This window comes from Motacilla alba, chromosome Z (assembly GCF_015832195.1).
Source record: "Motacilla alba alba isolate MOTALB_02 chromosome Z, Motacilla_alba_V1.0_pri, whole genome shotgun sequence".
NCBI lineage: Eukaryota > Metazoa > Chordata > Aves > Passeriformes > Motacillidae > Motacilla > Motacilla alba.
This window is the reverse complement of record NC_052046.1, coordinates 21,410,257-21,428,557: the sequence shown is the minus strand read 5'-3', so window position 1 is coordinate 21,428,557 and position 18,301 is coordinate 21,410,257. Positions and strand designations below refer to the sequence as shown.

At 38.4% G+C, this 18,301-nt stretch overlaps 1 protein-coding gene across 8 annotated transcripts in view; it reads right to left on the bottom strand.

Moving 5' to 3' along the window:
* MAST4 (microtubule associated serine/threonine kinase family member 4) overlaps positions 1 to 18,301 on the bottom strand; it is a 292,655-nt gene that overhangs the window by 123,233 nt on the left and 151,121 nt on the right. The window contains exons 1-2 of one of the 8 annotated variants that reach the window (XM_038123728.1): positions 8,957 to 17,462; positions 4,409 to 4,489 (exon numbers count right to left, since the gene is read on the bottom strand). The exons of 5 other annotated variants lie outside the window; for them this stretch is intronic. In XM_038123728.1, coding sequence (XP_037979656.1) covers positions 4,409 to 4,489; positions 8,957 to 9,003 — 128 coding nt within the window. In that variant the 5' untranslated portion in view covers positions 9,004 to 17,462. 2 more of the 8 variants (XM_038123732.1, XM_038123735.1) reach the window with 2 other exon arrangements.

Genomic DNA, 18,301 nt, shown 5'->3' with positions numbered 1-18,301 from the left:
TGGGCAGCTAGGGCTGCCAAAGGCAGCAGAGTGCCAGTCCAAGTACACGCTGCTGCTGCGTCCCCCCATGCTGAAAAGCGCTCCCCCACTCCCTTCTCGCTCCTAACAAAGGCCTGCTCTCACTCATGGTGGAGAGTCACCTTGGTGCAACCACACGATCACAAGCTAATGGAGAAGAGCACAAGAATATGATCATGGCAACAGGGTCAAGGACAGAACGGGCAGGGCCTCTATCATCAGTCTGGCTGTGCAAGCCCCTGAGGCAGTTCTGTCCCAGCAGCCACACTGCCACCCCACGAGACCCAGCCCAGCCAGCCCACACAGACAGCAGAACACACCACAACTGTCCACACCACTTTCCTCCTGAAACACAGGAATATTGCTAAGTTTAGAAACAAACTATTGCCTTCAGTAATGTAAAAATCCAACAGCAAATTAAATTCCTACTGTCCATTACTGTCATATGGGTCCATATGGCCCACATATCCACACAGCATCACACAGAGCCAGAAAACATTTAAAGGTCTTTAAACATGCTCACTTTCTGAACAATAAAGAAATCACTAGAACTAGAAACATTGCTGTTCATTTTTCAACAGAAGCCATCCATTTCATTGATGATTTCATAATATAGACCAATACAGTTGTTAGAAAGTAGCTATTTTAAGCCTTCTGTCTTTATCTCATTCTGAGATGCATGTCATGGATGTCATGGGGGAGAAAAGGGGGATGTGGATAGAGAAACTGGAAGAATAGGAGCACACTGACTTTTTATTTCTGTATTAAACAATTTCGTATATGAATTTAGACAGCTTAAATAAAGTTTCTTATAAAATTTATTAACTGAATTTTTATTTGTATAAAATTATATTTTAAAGTCTCATACTAATTTTTCCTTTGTAATAATTACTCAATCATATTATAGATTCAGGTTGCATTTAAAGAAAATGCAAGTGTCAATATTTTTTGGCAATTTCCAGATTTAAAAACTTAATATTAAATACCAAAAAGTGGCCAAGCTATCTGTGACACTGACATTTGTTTTTCTTTGAATTCAGTGCCATAGGATAAGGTTTAATCCATGCCAGTTATACTTCTAATTGCTGCTCTTGGTAACACATACATATTCATTTGACAACATGACCCTAAGTAAAATGTAGCGTTTACAGTGGCGTCTTCACAAGTTTCCCGAAAGAGCAGATTACATTACTGAAAGGTTTAGATTATAATCCTCATTTGCCTTCCTGCCAACTCAGCTGTAGATACGGTCAGGTGAACTGGATCTTCCTCATTAAAGAGTCTATAAAAAAATTAACAATAAAAAAAAAAAGTATACAGGCTTTTTTACTTGATGCTTTCTTTTTCCAAGCTTCAGAATGAATCCTGTCTACCTCTACCAGTCTTAGCCAGGTATCAACATTTGTGTCTGTACAGTGCCTGACACTGATGCAATGCTCACGCTCCTGAGTAAAGGCTTTCTGGAAAATTCACTGAAATCTTTTCATTTTTGTAGAAACTGAGAGCTGTCTATCAACTGCCTTAAGAGATTTTTTTCTTCCCAGCTCAGTATCAGTAACATCAGTAAAGCAAAAGGTTGAATAAAAAGATTTTTTTGTGACAATTGCCATTCTGTACTCTTCAAGTTCAACTGCATGCTGTTATGTACTTTTTAATTTACTTTTGCAATTTTCTTTATTCCTTTTACTAGAAGCCACTACAACATTCTAGCACCAGTGTTTCCTCCTGGTCTTTTTCAAATACCTTCCCTCCACTCCCTATTACTGTGACAAAGGACTTCAAATTATCCACAGCAAAGAAAAATACTAAAGTTATGTTAGAAGCATGAGGATCTTAAATATCTCAGTAGCTGAGCTCAGTTATTTACATAATCTTCTCTCTTTCCTTGAAATCTGCTGCTTATAATTATTAGTACTAGAACTGCACATACTTTTCCCCCAAACAGCAGTTGGAAGTTTTCAGGTGACTCATGCCAAAGATAAAAATATAATGGTAAATGTGTTGTCTGTCTTCCTGAGATCTAAAACACCACTTCATCCCCCACCCTCTCTCAAAAGTAAAGAATGGATAGCTTCACACTATCAGCTACCAGCAGGCAGGTATTTCCATTCACAGGATGTTACTGTTTATTTCAAAAAGATCTTCATCATCTAGATGGCAAGAGGTTCCCTTTAGACTACTACTGTATGTGACAAATGCTATAAGCAGAACTTCAAAAAAAAACAACCTCTCAAGGAGCAGCTGTGCAAGTCAGAGGCCATGAGGGAGATGAACCAGCACAGAGAGAGAGAGAGAGCGAGAGAGAGATAAATACCACAGGAAAACCCTATCCATTCATTCTGGTATGGTATTCCGCATGTTAACATTTCTGAGTATCAGCAGAAGTAGTGTCACTGAAGTAATTCCTCTCCTCCCACATACGAGAGTACCCTGAGCTAATGGAAATGCTAATTATTTATATACCCTAAAAACGAACACATTTCATCTTTCCACTATGCTAGGTCAAGCTTAAGAGTAACTAATAACTGAATCATTTGATGTTCAATACACCAGCAGCTCTCCAGCTAGAGATAAATACAGCATTCTGTTTCAGATTTAATCAGACTTTAAACATTTCCACTCCAGGGAAAAAGCAACCATTCTCGCAGCCTTAAATAAATTTCAGGACAAAAGAACCAAAGAAAAACCCCTATGAACTTAGACATTTTCCAGCTATACCAGGGGATGAGGCTTCAGATTAAGCACTATCAATAATTTCCAACCTTTCTTCAAAAAATATCTGAAAGTCTGCTCCCAACATCCTCCATCATAGGATGAAAAGCTCCAACTTGGCACTGTTGGGAGTCTCTGCCACTCAGAGGGATAAACAAGGTCTGAGCTCTGAAAACACTGAGGGCTTTGTCTATCACACAGTTTGCCCATCCACACATCTGCAGAGGCTGTTCAGCAAGTCATCCAGTTCATAGAAAATATAAAATTCGTATACAGCTTTTTTATTCCACAAAACTGAAATTCTGAAAAAGAGCACATCGTTCACCACAGAGGGAAGTGATTTTTCTGACTGTATAAAATAAAGACCCAATTAGAAAATGCTAATTTCACCAAGCATTTTATACCAGCTGATGATTTTGCTGATGATTTATCAAACGTTATGAAAGTGTTTTCACTGAGGGAAAAAAGTGTTAAATCATACTGCAAATTGCATAAATAAGGGATTCTCATACCATGTCTTCCCTACAAAACAGAATATATAAAAAGCTACGATATATCTTCAGAAATACGTATCAAGTCTTTAGGTTATTGCTCCATTTTTCAGTGTCACGTGAACCCTTGATAGAAGAGCTCTCACCTATTAATTTAAAGTACACTGAAGCAGGTTAACACACACAAGCAATGCTCACCTCTGCCACACTATGTTCAAAGTCATACCAAAAAAAGCACAAATATACTTTATTATCTAATTTAAGAAAGTGGTAGTTCTTATTCTCACAGTAACAAGTGAGACCTCTGACCAAAATTAAAAATTATTTGGTTTTGTTTTTTTTTAATCCATGAAGTATTGATGACTTATTAGTAACTCATTTGAGCAGAACCTCAATGACCAACACCAATGAGATCCCTGACTAGCAGCTTCCTGCTCAAAAATGAAAAGAAGGAAGGAAAAAAGTTTTCTGTATCAGAAACCTCCATCAATTATTATTTATTATAATTTTACATAACAGGAAGAATTACAGAGGTTTTTTTATCACTTAATGATTTTCTGATCTCATTAAGATGACTACCTTTCTGACAAGTGCCAAAAAAAATCATTCTTATGAACAAACAAGGGAGTGGAAGAAAGAAGAAGGTGAAAAGGATACTGTATGTGCCTGTTAGGGCTTATCTAGAACTTTACTGAAATAGAAGTGAAGCTTAAAATCCTCCTAGTCCTGAAGACAAAACAGTCCTACCAATTACTGAATATGACTTCGTGTTCTTCTGAATCACTCAACTCATTAAGAACACTACTAGCCCTCACGTAAGCAAAAAATAACTATGTGTTTCATGAATCACCCTCATTTCTGAATGCATCTTAATCTTCACACATAACAGAATACAATCTGAGGTATGATTACAGGAAGCAAACTATAAAATTTCAGACACACTCCTAAGCAGTCAAAGCAACAAAGAATTATACATTAGTATCTTGATTCTGTGTACTAGGTCTCAAAATACAGATTATCCTGGGTTTTTTTTTCCATAAAACAGCAGAACAACAACTGGTCAAGTAAAATGTATTTTGGCAGAGACATACTTAATTTTATTTTTCAATTTTCCTTTTGCAATATGTTTCAATCATTAGGTTTTGGATGCAGAAGAAAACATCAACAATGGAAGTTTACTTGCTTACCTCCAAAAATGAAAAGCGAACAGAGGACTGCATGGACTGCAGGGGCTTGTTGGGGTTGGGCTCAGGCTCCTTGGGGTGAGACTGCAAGTTAAAATAATGTCATCTCTAGTGAACAGAAGGTTTAGCAAGAGTTGCATGTTTTAGTGTAGGAGTTATGAAAGGAGTTTTGGTTAGAACCAAAACATGACCATCCTCCTGAATGAAGTGATTGACAGTAGCCACACAGGTTTTGACTAAAGATGAAATTGATTTAAATAAAAATAAATATGAGAATTGGTGTTGATGCATATGCTTGACCACCTTAGACTTCTTCCAGCAACAGTACTTGTGTGCAAAGTCTCAAGAGGGAGTAACTTTTTAAAGACATCTAACCAAACAATATGCAAATTGGGTGTTTATTTCCCTCTTAAAGAATCTTGGGGGGCAGGGGTTTAAATTTTTTATATGCAAATCAGATTTAGCAAAACAAAAGGAAAACTAGAACTGATGATAAACTCCCACCAGCAATATGAAAATTATAATAAAATTTTCCAGTTTGAGAGCCTAAAATTTGCACACTTACTGAAAATTAGAAGTGCTCCAGTTAGCCTGAATTTCATTATAAAATGTTTCCTCACAAACACCAAGTTCTTATTCTAGGCAATCAAACATGGATATAAACAATTCATCCATAAAATCCTTACCTGAGCATTTGACTACAAAGGTGTCTTCAAGAAGTTGCCTCAAGTACATCTCCATTCAAAAGGTTTCTCAAAAAAACAGCCAGCCACTGCCAGATTTCAGTGATGCTCTTTTATGCGCACTTCCCCATAAGACTCACAAGAAAGCTTCTTTTAAAAAACATGCTTATAGTATGCCTCTCACTGCAATTTGCTTTAGCTATCTGTCCAAAAAACCACTCTGCAGACTGAGCGAAGGCAGAGGCTTATGGGGAACTTTTTCAGCTCATCTTCATAAAAATTTGTTCTGCTTTGTACCAGACCCTTGCAGCCAGCCGATGCTAGCACTCCTATCCTGTCCCCAAGGGAGATGCAGATGGCCAGTATGCTAAGCACAGTTAAGGTCCGTTTTTTCAAATCTGTAACACTTTGCCAGATATTAATACGCTGCCTTCAAAATCTTTTAAGGTGGACACCTGATCCAGGTATTTTCTGAACACTTGAGCAGGAAGAGTACTACTGCTTCTGGAACAGATTAGGAGTACAATCTCAACATTGTACATTTTTGCAACTTTTTCCTTTTTGAGATGCCTTGGAGAAGGCACAAAGTTTGGCAGTGACATGCACACTGAGACAAGGATGGGCGCGCAGGTAATTTCTGACAAGGCTACTGTGTATCAGTATATTCCTCTGGCTGCCCGCTGTGCTTTCATAATCTCTGAGGGAGGTACACAGAAGAGCACCAGCAGCTGAGTACAAGCTAGTTTGCTTTTAACTGCAGACTACCTGTGCTAGCACAACAGTACCTTTGAGCTGACAAGATCCATTAAGAGCCAATAGCTCAATATATCACTCTGAAAATGGCTAAAGTGAACCCAAGTTCATACCAGCCAGCCCATACAGTCCTGCAGAGGCAGGAAAAGGTGTGGATCAAAAGGCAGATTTTCAGCTGTTCCACTGGGGCAGTCACTGTTGCGTTGCACTGCACTGACCTGCAACAACACGCACTGGAAGAATCCTTGTTTCTGTATGATCAGTACAGTACAGACTTGTAAAAACTGCTTTTGTATTTCTACACTTTATCTGCTCCATCTCTTCATCTCTGCTGCAGCAGAGCTGGTAGTTTGTCCCTTGTTGTGCCCCTTTTGTCCACCCATCAGTTCAGGCCCTGACTGACTGTAGATTGGGCTGGGAAACGATCCTGTGCTGCACAGTCAGTGCTTGCACTGCGATTCCTGGGGGCACTGCAAGGTAAGATGCGGAGGCAGGCTATGCAGACCACCACCAGCCTCCATCAGGATCAGAAGCAGTGAGGGGAAGCTGGAACTGACCCACAGATAGTCCAGGTGGAGGGAGAAGAGAACTGGCACCAACTGGCCAAAAGCACAGGGCTGCAGCAAAGAGAGAGCAAGGGGACTGCTATGGAGTAACAACTGGGGACAAGAAATCTACTAAAGCCAGAATGGTTAAAAGGAGAGGGAAAAAACAGCTCTGGCATTGAATAAGAAGAATATATTAACTTCAAAGCCCAGACCGGGATCCCTAATTCACATTGCCGTGAACAAATCCTAGAAATACTATATGGCAAATATCACTGCCCTTCCTCTACTGGACGGCTCACACACAGCAAGCAGAAGTCCTACACTGGCTAGTAGCCAGCTACTCTTACTCATTTTCACTACTGTAACCTACCAAAGTCTCAGTAATGGCACAGACATCCAATATCAGATGTGCTAGTAACTATGGATCTAAAAATTCCCACTGAGCGATGATACTGGTGTGTCAATCCAGTTCTTCTATAGAACTTACTCTTCAGCTTTGCTTTTTTAAGACCTAAGAAAACCTGTTAAAACAAATTATCACAGTGCATGACAACCCTACTTCTCACACTTACTAAATTTGGAATGCTTTATTTTGGATTTAATATTATTTCAAGGAGCTTTTTGCAAGTAATGAATATAAAGCAGACAGACTGTACTTGTTTCTCAGGGAGACAACATAATTCTAGTCCCAACATTTAAACTTTACAGAAAGAAAATTCATGAGACTCAGGGTGAGAGGAATAAATTGGATGTTTTCCCCCCTAAATATGCTCTTCTTTAAATGATTGCAATTAACAGTTTGGGAGACATGATTTAAGTCTGCATCGACTCAACTCTGGCAAATCATGAGAAAATGACTCTATGGAAATCACTATGTGTCAGCAACCAAAATATGGTATTTTCTTTTCTCTACAGGTAAATCAAGTTCAAAAAGTAGCAAGTGTGATGATAAAAGTAATTCAAATATATGGAAAAAGCAAATATATCCAGACAACATTTTAGCAAAAAAAAATGATCAATACTGAATTTAAAATATAACTATTAATGTTATCAGTATTGAATATTTTAAAAATATGGCAAAGAAGTGGAATTATGTTAGGTTACTGTGAAAAAGGAGGAAGCAGTAAACAATTACTTCATATTATAAAAATACAAACATACATTTAAAAACACAAACCCTTTTCCATCCTTTGCAGCTAGTGATGTTACTCTCACATGATGATTACATAATTCAGTGAAGATTGATTTAAAAATATTTCAATTGCCACATCTCATAAGAAGTAGAATTATCAATTAGTCATGGAAACCATTTTAATGAGATCTTTGATAAGACCCCCTCCTCCAAAGCTCATGAGAAATTAGTAATGCTCTTTTTTTTCAGAAAAATATCTACAGCTTAGCCTGCCCACAGCTAATACACACTATTCTTACCAGAAGATGTCTGACTGAAATCCAGAATTTCTCAGACATTTCACAAATGTAGTTCTGGGGAACCAGGATGACATCTACATTTGTTCCTTGGAATAAAGTGCTCTGTCACCTTCAAGTGATTATTAGAAAAAATTATTTGTTATGCTGCACACTTACCTATAGCCCTCCCTTTAAAACACTGCAGATGCCAGAGGCAATACTTTTCATAGCTAAATAACTTTACTGCAGGCATCTGCAGCATTCAGGGTTTTGTTGGTTTTTTTTTAATCCAGCAAGAATGGGGCAGTCCCAGGGAATACTAAAGGATCTGACATAGGCTATCTATTCAGCTAGATAAAATTAGCAAGTACTCATGGCTGTAACATACATACATACATGTCTGACATGTCAGTGTAGACTACAAGTATGTATGTACAGGAATATATATTTGGCTTTGACTAACATTTCCGGGGTAAATATATGCTGGCATTTATGAATAAAAGACTACACTTACTGAGACTATACATTAAAATTACACATGTTCATTTAGCTAGTCTCTAAATAGCTGAAAGCACACAAATTAGTTAATCAGTTTTAAGCAAGTATAAGTAAACACACTGCTAAATTAGGTAAACATACTTACTGCAGAAATTATCACGATTCCTCCAGAATGTCAATACAGGTCATTAGTGCAGTTACGTATGTAAAATATGTCTTGTTCCTGATGAATTTTCACAAACAGTATTTTTATAATGCTTTAATCTCTTGCAGTGCTTTCTATTATTCAGCACAGAAAGAGGCCTTTCTAAAAGGCAGCACCGGGATAAACAAACAGCAACGGAGAGCTGAAGAGAAATACAGACACCATGGCCTACTGACAGATTCTTCTCCTACAAGCTGACAGGATGCTTCATGCACTGAGATTCAGTTAACTTCAAATATGCAGAAATGCTTTCTTTCCAAACACACTGCAATATCCTGGCTGCAGGCTCACACATTTGCTGAAACCAACTGCAATGCCTTGAAAACATGCTCCTTCAACTTGGAGCTGCAGTGCTCCCAGGCTGTCAGCAAAAATGTATGTTAAAAGCTCCTGACTACACAAAAGCTGGCATCATGCAAAAACCATTAAAATATTAAAGACAGACAATACTTACTCCAAGGTCAGCCCTGGAATTTGTAGCCTTTCCCGCTGGGCTTTCATTGCTGTTATGTGTTACCACACTCTATTGTAACCATGACACACATTCACGGGCAGCATTCTGGCGATGACAGAGAGCCAAATGAACCACTATAAAGGAATGGACTAAGGATCTGTTGGGGGTGGGGGGAGGACCGCAAGTTGGGGTCCTTCCACCTCTAGCTGTCATGAAGAGCCGCAGGCTGCCTCTCTCAGGTTAGTGGCAGCGCATGCCGCGCTGCTTTAGTGGAGCGAATGACACCTTCAGTTGTGCACACCAAGTAATTCATCCCCGGAATTCCGCAGCAGCAGCCACTGCGCCGACACACACACACACACACACACATACACACACACACACACAGGCACACGCGTTGCACCTCGGAGGATGCAGTGGTGCCCCTCGCTACGCCAGCCCTCCGCAGAAAACAGATGCTATGCTTCACACAGTTTCTCTCAGCAAATGTCCAGTGTTCACCACCCCCTCCGATCCTACCAAACAGGATTGAGCCATCTTCTTTAAGTCACATTATACCCTTCCGTGGTAAATAGACAGTTTCTGCAGTAATAGAATAGCAAACTGCTGAATGAAAAGCAGCCTGTTCTTTAATGGAGAAATTGCCAAGGCTTTTCAGAACAAATATATTCTTGTAACACAAAGGTTAATACAAAAGGGAAGTCATCTTTTGGTTCTGTCACATCTGCACCTGAGTTTTAAAGGGATATCATCTATAGTTTATATAAAAGGTGAAAGCCAAACCTAGAAATTGTAGAAAAGTCTATTAATTTCAGTATTAAAGGTAGCATCACTTAAACCACTACCCCACACTTCATATAGACAGTTTAAGATCAGTGCTGCTATGTGGGATTTTGGTTAAAATTTAATTATATTCCTTTTTTAGGTACTCTCTCTTATTCTCAGATTACAGTTTTAAGAACTATATACTGTGAATTGTTCCATAAGGAGTAGCATTTTTTTCAATGCTCTACAAAAGAGAAGAAAAGCTAAATGCAAGTACTTATTTTTAGTAATTTTAGAGCTAGACTATTTTATCTCACCCACCTACTTTTCCTGTACACAACATAATAAAGTCAAGCACATGATTTTATTTTTGCTAGAGCTCTAGACCCACTCTGTGGATGGACAACTACTACAGACTAGTCAAAAGACAGGGCCAGATGAAGCTGATGCTTTTTGTGTCCTTGGCTTAATTTTGGAAGATATTAGCGAGTTCACAGGTATTAGGTTTTAGAGACAGAGGGAAATCTTCTAGTTAGGGAAGCTGCTGAATTGGATTTGGTAAACTTGATTGTTTTTTTCAACCACACAGGAAAAAAGAATAATTAAATTATCAATTACATCTCTTATATCTCCTACATATTTGTACTGGAAGGTATTTAAAATTTATGTTATATATTATCTGGAACCTTCATTTAAAGACAATGGAAACAAACCTAAAGAATACACAGAGCTATGCATTTGAATTTTTAAAACAGAACAGACACCTGGATTGTGAAGGTTAACCTGAGGTCCCAGCAAGCACCCTGTAAGCAATTTTTGAAAGGAATTTGTAAATTCTTCTACCTCCCAAAAGAAAGAAAAAGAATGAAATCAAAGGAGTTAAATACCATCTCACTAACCCCAATGGGTGAGTGCACAGATTTGCCAGGACACAAAGGTCAGTTAGGTGCCCAGCTCTGAACAGCACATTCAGATAGGTTTTTAAAATTTTACTCAGAACACAAGCAAAACATCAATTTTTGAAGATATTCCAAAACTTGAAAAATACAGTACAAGAATCAACTGTCTAATACTCAAACAACTCTGACACTGAAACTATCTGGTGAAGCTGCCATGCTTTTTCACTACTGAGTTTGGAGACAATCACTTAAGAACAGAAATTCAACAAGAGAGCAGCAGAGTATGGGGTACTACAGCCACAGGTTCCTGGCTCTCTCCTAGCTGCCAGGAACAGGCAGCTCCCTATTCCCATTGCCCAGCACCTCTCAAACCAAGATCTGCTCCCTTAAAAATCCTTCGATAAAAATATCTTTTGTACATAATACTTCAGTTGCTGGAAAGTTCTGTTTCTGATGGAGAAAGAAAATTTTGACAGGTAAACTGTGATTGTGTACAGACTTGTTACAGTTTTAGTTAAGCCTTAAAGGATATTCAAAGGGCTTAACTTTGTGGATACTACCCTTTAGTTTGGTGCTTCATTCTGTTAGCTGTGTAAGCACATGCACAAGTAGCTTGCACCAAAGCATTATTTGTTGTTCTATAAAACTGTAAACTTTTTGTTGAAGGCACAAATAGTAGGAGACAGCATGAACACCTCGAGGAGGACAGCCAACTCCAGTGAATCAGGATGGCACTGGAATTATTTCTGTAAACAAACTAGGAAAAAGGCCTAACTCTGGAGATGAAGGTTTGCTTCCATCAAGACTGCAATACAAATTTTACACACTACTTCCACAAGGCAAATTTTACTGCTGAAGTGAACAGAAGTTCACAACAAAGGCACTTGTTTTGTTTGTTTTTTCCTCCACATGCAAAGAAATAGTCTGTCACTACTAAACACTACTTCATGAAACACAACAGTTGAGCATTTATGCGTTTTACTCGCAGGATGACAAAACCAGCAGGTTGTGTTGTCTAAAAGGAAACTGAATGGGACTGGCAGTGGCATGTAGGCACTTAAACATAAACAATTGCATCCAAGGGCTAGTTTGTGACCATGGTAAATCCTTGCTGAGGTGACTCACACAAGCACCTCACATAACATCAATGGTTAATTATTCTAAACTGAGATTGAGCTCTAGTCTGACTTCGAAAACTCTTTTTCAATACATTTTGCCTGATCCAGACAGAAGTTTAGAAAATCGTGATTTACTGAAAAAAAGAGATGAATCCAAAGTACAAGATCAGTTTTTTCTCACTGTTTCAGTTTTACAGATTTTGCACGAATAAACAGGATCTGCTTCATGCACCTAGGGGCAAAAAACTGCAGCAATTAAATTAGATGAAGCCTTGCAAGTGAAAGCTTACTTCAAGCTTGACCAAAGCATCTGTTTGCTCTTAATTTTGCACTGCTTAGACTTCATCTCACCAACACAGAGTTGATGAAGGAAGCGAAAGTTAGCAAGAAAGATTATTGTTACAACAAAAGCTAAATGTAGATTAACCTGAAAATACTGGCAGATGTTGATTATACTGACACAACTTCTGTAAAGAAAATGTCTCATGTGGAAAGAATTCCAAACAAAAAGTCACTCACAGCACTGAACGGCTGTAAGTATTGTATTCCTTTGCAAATGCAAACCCTGGTCTCCTCTTAGCTAGTTCAAGAGCAAATTTAGAAAACAAGATGCAGGAAAACATGGCTCAAATTATTAATTTATGTCTTTACTGAGGTCTCTCTGGTTTAGTAATCTCAGACACCTGGTTAAAACCAAGCAAAACCAGAAAAGCACAGAGAAATGTTTATCTCCTTGAAACACAAACCAGAAAGAGACGTTACTTCCATAGCACATTTATTAATGTTGTATGCTTTCAAAGTCCCTCTCTTCTGCAGATCTTGACTATTCTTGTTTTTTCCCCTTAAATAATGCTAACACAATAACACCATTAACAATGCAGGTGCCACTGGCTTTCATTATTCTGTAACATTTAACAACAATTACACTAATATAATTAACAAAGTCAATGCATCCTTTGGTTCCGCAGGCCTCTTGGCTAATGCTTTCCAAAGGTATTCTAGGGTTAGTAGGGTAATTCTCTAAAAGAATAATGACCTTTCTGTCATAGTTCTTAAACAACAGATTATTTAATCTGAATTTCTGTCATCTAATCTGTTTACTACACCAATTCACACATTCATGCATTTCCAGCAAACACAGCTGCTTCACTGTTAGCACCACAGTTTACAAAAAAATTCTAGCAGGACTGATGTCTGCATCCTGTGTTGAGTGCAATACTGCAGTTAAGTGCAACACTGCTTCTTGGCATCAATGAGATGCAAAACACAGCACAAGAGGAAAAGGTGTGAAAAACACACACACACAATCTCTTTTTACCGTCTTTCAACACAGCATGTCTGGGCATATTATAACTGCAGACAAAAAAAGTCTGAAATATGAATCTTCCCATTTGTTACCTCTGCCTGAAGTCAAGAGACTGACCAACACAATGTGTATAAAGCAAACCTCATGCTTTAGCTATCTGCCCAAAAGCACCAGAAAGTATTTTTCATATTGATCTAACTGGCCAGATTATTCAGGATTGTTTGGCTACTTCCTACTTTTCCCATTAGTATTTGAGATAGGTCACAGCTAAGGAAGCCATACCAGATGGAGAATGCAATCATTTTCCTTCAATCCCTGTCTGGTATGCCTCACTCATATGCTCAAACTCACAATAATTGCCCAATTTGTAATTGCAAGGAATACTTCATCTTGGTCAGCTTACATAAGGAGGAGGAGGTGGGCTGTCCTGTCGGTTTTTTCCTGGGGAAGGGAGGAAGTGGATGCCAATGACAGAAGGTTTCTGCATTCACCAGCACCCAAAAAAATCCCAGTTTGCACAATGGGCTCAGCAAGGCATACTGAAATAAATTCCTTGTCACTGCAGAGCAGTGGGTAGATTTTGGTAGAACCTGCATATCCCTGTGTTCAATACATGCCAGCACAGAGCACTATGAGCTCCCAGGGCACAGGCATGACTGTTTGGTATGCCACAGCAGAAAGACATACTAGACAACTCCTTACAGCCCTAAGTCCTGTTAACATCATGGACCTATTGACATTTAAAGGCATATCCATAAATCTGATATCAGTAAGAAATTTATAATAACACATTTTATTAATGTGTCACTAAAGTATACAGTAAAAAACTAGGTGGTCTTGCAAAACATGACAGTCTATTTAGAGCTCTAACTTATATGATTCTGCAAGGGACTTGTTTTAAAATTACAGTTCTAGAAAGCATTCTATTAAACTCAAATATATTTTAAAAACTTTTTATAAATTAGTTGTGTATTCTGCTGATAGCGTTATGGTATTGTCTGTATTGCTAAAAAACAGAATGGATTCCAAAGAATGTGTTTATTAGCAATGTTAATTAAACATTAGAAATAACTGAACTGCTGTTAAGTTAACCCAGCAACTGGTTGCCACATTGAACATCTTAACTAAAACCACTGATCCTAAAACATGGCAAACAAAAGGAATCAAACACCCACCAGACAAGATTTGGCAAAATCTGTCTGCAACCTCACCCACTTCCATTCCTCCACAGTGAGTTTCAATAGGTACTTCTCAAACTTTCCCTACAGCGAAGACAGCCTCCTTGTGTCTAGAACAGATGCATTTTAGATAAAGCAGGACTCATACTGACTGGTCCTGCAACTTTGAGAGCTCAGAAAACATATAAAAATAATGAAGGTATGTGGCCAAAGAATGAGAGAAAAAGCTCCCTATTTTCCGTCTAAATATCATCTCAACTGTTACTATAGATGACACCAGCAAGAGGTGTTAAGAGATGTTAGCAATCTCTTAAGGCAGCCTTCCTCATATTCCACCAACCCCATCTCCCTTGACTACGCAGCAACATTTTCACACCTGCCTGTGCAAACTCAAAAATAACATCCCCTACAAAATCAATCCAATGGCACAGTATGCCCTTTGCCATTTTTTTTTATGGAAAACTCCCAGAGCAGCTACTTCAGATTTGGACAATCTCCTACCTATTTCACTCTTATACTGTAAGAATAAAAAAAGTAAAACAAAAATTAGAGAGCAATAAAAATAGCTCAACCAATAAAGTCTCTTATCAATAGACATTAAACTACTATTAAAACTGTAAAAAACTTGAGAAATTACATGTTAATAATAATTATGATCTCAGTCTGCTCTGCCTTTCATGAAAAAAAAGCATTAAAAATTAGTGGCAAAAATAGATCTGCTTTTTGAAGAGTTCTACATTTCACAAGGTTTAAACAGTTGCTCTTTTTAAAGACACGACCCTTGTTACACAGGGATAACCCAAACCCAGGCTCTTAATGAGCATTTGTTAATCTGGTCTTCATTTAAGCTACATTTCAGCGCTAACTGATGCCATTTAACTTTCCCATATGTATTTTTTTCGTAAAAAGAATGAAAACATAAAACACCTCAAAGACATAAAAAACATCTATTGAACTGTTTTTTAAGATCATGATGGTACCTGAATATCTAAAAGTTAAAGCAAAAATTCATGATTCCACAGTTCAGCCTGCAGCTGGATTCTCCCAAAACCTTACCCCCCTCCATCAACAACCAATACATACCTACAAAGTTACCAAGCTCTGTTTTGGCTGGTTGATAACTGATTCCTTGTTAAGAACTTATCATGCACATGAATACATATATGCCTGCGGAAGAGGCTTCCCAACAATTGTGTAAGGCTACCCCATGTGTGCTTCAATTTTTTATTTTTTTTTTAGTTTCACCTTCTGGTTCTCTTTGTGATTAAACAAACAAGTAGGCAAGTGCCCTAAGAGGAGATGAGGAGCTGAAATAGAACCATCAGTCTTTCACAAAAAAAAAAAAAAGAAAAAAAAAAGAAAAAAAAAAAAAAAAAAGCCCTCAAAAAGTTTGAAGCTTGCATCTTTTTTTTTTTTTAATCTGTCTTATGCTATACACATTTCCACAAAGAATTCTGTCATCACAGACAAGTACAAATGAATAATGTTGTCCATTATGACACAGTATTTTCTTCCATCAAAGCAAATACTTAATGTATGGAATCAAGTTTCAGCAGAAAGTTTGAGCAAATAATCCCACAGACATAATGACCATTTATAAAGAGTGCTATAAAAGTCAGGTGGTCATATATTCTTCCCCAAGAGAGGTCCATTATACCTATGATGCTCCTATTGCTCCAGTCAGGTGTTTGTCTCATCTTTCTTAAAAACTGATAGCAATTTCACAACACTCCCATGTACACATTCCTCTGCTACATTGTTTAGATACTGCTTCAACCATGTCTGAGATTAATGCCCTTGATCCAATTTAAACACATTACATCTTACTGTATACCCCAATAACACAGAAAACACTTTTACCTCCTACTCATGGCAGATGTTCCACACACAGGGAACATCCCTCAGCCTTCTCTTCTCTAAAATAAATAACCCCATATATTTTTCCATATACTAGGTCAAATTTTCCAAGCAGCTGAGAGTTGTCATCTGTTTCCAGCTGACTGACCTCAATACACAGCACTCCAATAAAAGGTCTTATAAGTTCTGTGTGGGATAGAATACTGCTGCATGCTTTGCAGCTCAAAATATCAGCTTTCCAGCACAAGATATGCACTGCCCTCCAACAGCAACTGTGGTATCTTAACCTCACAGATCACTTCTGAAAACTAACTCCTATTAAACGATCTTGCACATCTGCAGAATTTTCTGCAGTAGTAGAATTTCTATTTTGCTTGGTATATTTTTTCCAGGTTGTCAGAATGATTTTGAAACCCCATACTGTTCTTCAACATACTTACATTCTCCCCAGCTTGTTGTCTGCTGCAAATTTCATGAACATCATCTATGCAATCACCTAGGTCACTAAAGGAAAATTATGACTACAACCAGTCAACCAGGATTATTACACCTGCAGCCCAGTGCTATCACCTGCTTAGTGTTTCTACTCCATAAGAAGCAAAGCAAAAGGCTCTTGAAAATGACAATATTGCCAGTCCATGCCTCCACCCCACCAAGTCACATTTGCTGGTATGGCTTACTGGTAAAATTTGACTTTAAAAAAAAAGCTAGCAAAGTTCTGATTTACAGAGCAAGAACCTAAAATCTTTCTTGATTTAGATATATGTGAGTATATTCTTGGTACTTCTGACAGGCATGTCAACCATAAAAACAGCCATATTTTTAAATGCAAATGGAAACATTTTACATTTCTCCTAGCAGAATCTAGGAGAAAAGCATTCACAAAATATGACAATGATCTATAAAAGCTAATTTTCAGCAGCATTTCAATGATACTAAGAAAAACCACAGAAGAGCTGAGGCTGGGTCTGAAGGCCATACTGTGACAGTACCAGCTGCCGGTTTCTCTGGGTCTGGATTGAAGCCACTTGAGATGGTAGTTCATGTTCAGACTCAAGTGTTTATTATTTCTTATCAGTAAAATAGTCTCACTACTGTGAGTTCGGCAGCTTTTCATTAGAAGGCTAACAAAATGGCTAATAATCTCTTGCTACAAGGTCTTTTAAGATTAAACTACCCAGTTAAGAACTGACACCTAGATTATTTTTCCTTTTAACCCAATAACTGATCCCAAAAAGCGCACAATGCAGCCTTTTCTGCCCAGTTACAAAATGCCAACCAAACCCATGAAGAAGGAGCAAGAAGAAGCATGAAGGAGAAACCCAGGACGACACCCTGTGCCCTCCATCTTGCTTCCATCCACAACATACTAAAAATCCCAAAACTTAAATTTCTCACCAAGTGATACACCTACACTATTCTCCATAATCTATTTCACACTTTTGTGGATTCTAGTCTATCTTGAAGTCTAGGAAACTTTCTCCATGAACGAGGGTCAAAGTCAGTGCTCCTCTGGATATCAGGACACCCCAGAGCAGACAGATAAATATTCCTGGTGCTCTGGGTTTCCACACCATACCTACACATGAATATAAACATGGCTGATTTAATCCTATTTCCATCACATACTGTGTTGAAGTGTGGTATGTGTCCAGTCACCTGATGGTGAAGTAGTACCACACAGCAGAGGGGAAAAAGCATTTCCAATGTCCATATTCCCTGCACAACTTTTACAAAGGCACAAGAGAGCTTTTCTATTCAGGCTAGAACAGCAGGAACTTGCTTATTTACAGCAGCACACTCAGCCCTGTGTCAGGAGCACCTGCAATAGCATGTTTGTCTCAAATACCATGCTTGCATTCACTGCTCAGGGGCACGACCACACTAAACATTCATGAGTGAAGCCACTGGGATTTGAGAAAATGTGATTATATGCAATTACACTGCCTTTTGCACTGTGGCAGTCAACACACCATGAATATAAAGAAACTCTCTGTGTCAGCCTTTTAGACTCACTTGCTCCCTGTGGCAGTTATCTGCTCCCTTTTCAGGCAATCACAACAATAATGCAGATCCACTTATCCCCAGCACCCTTTCTGACCTTTCCACATGCCTGTGAGATCTGCTGCAACACACCTCATTAAGCCTCACAGGTCTAAGCTTGACTGGCTTGCTAGGGAAAAATGTGACAGAGAAGTGGAAACTTTACAATATCTGGGAGA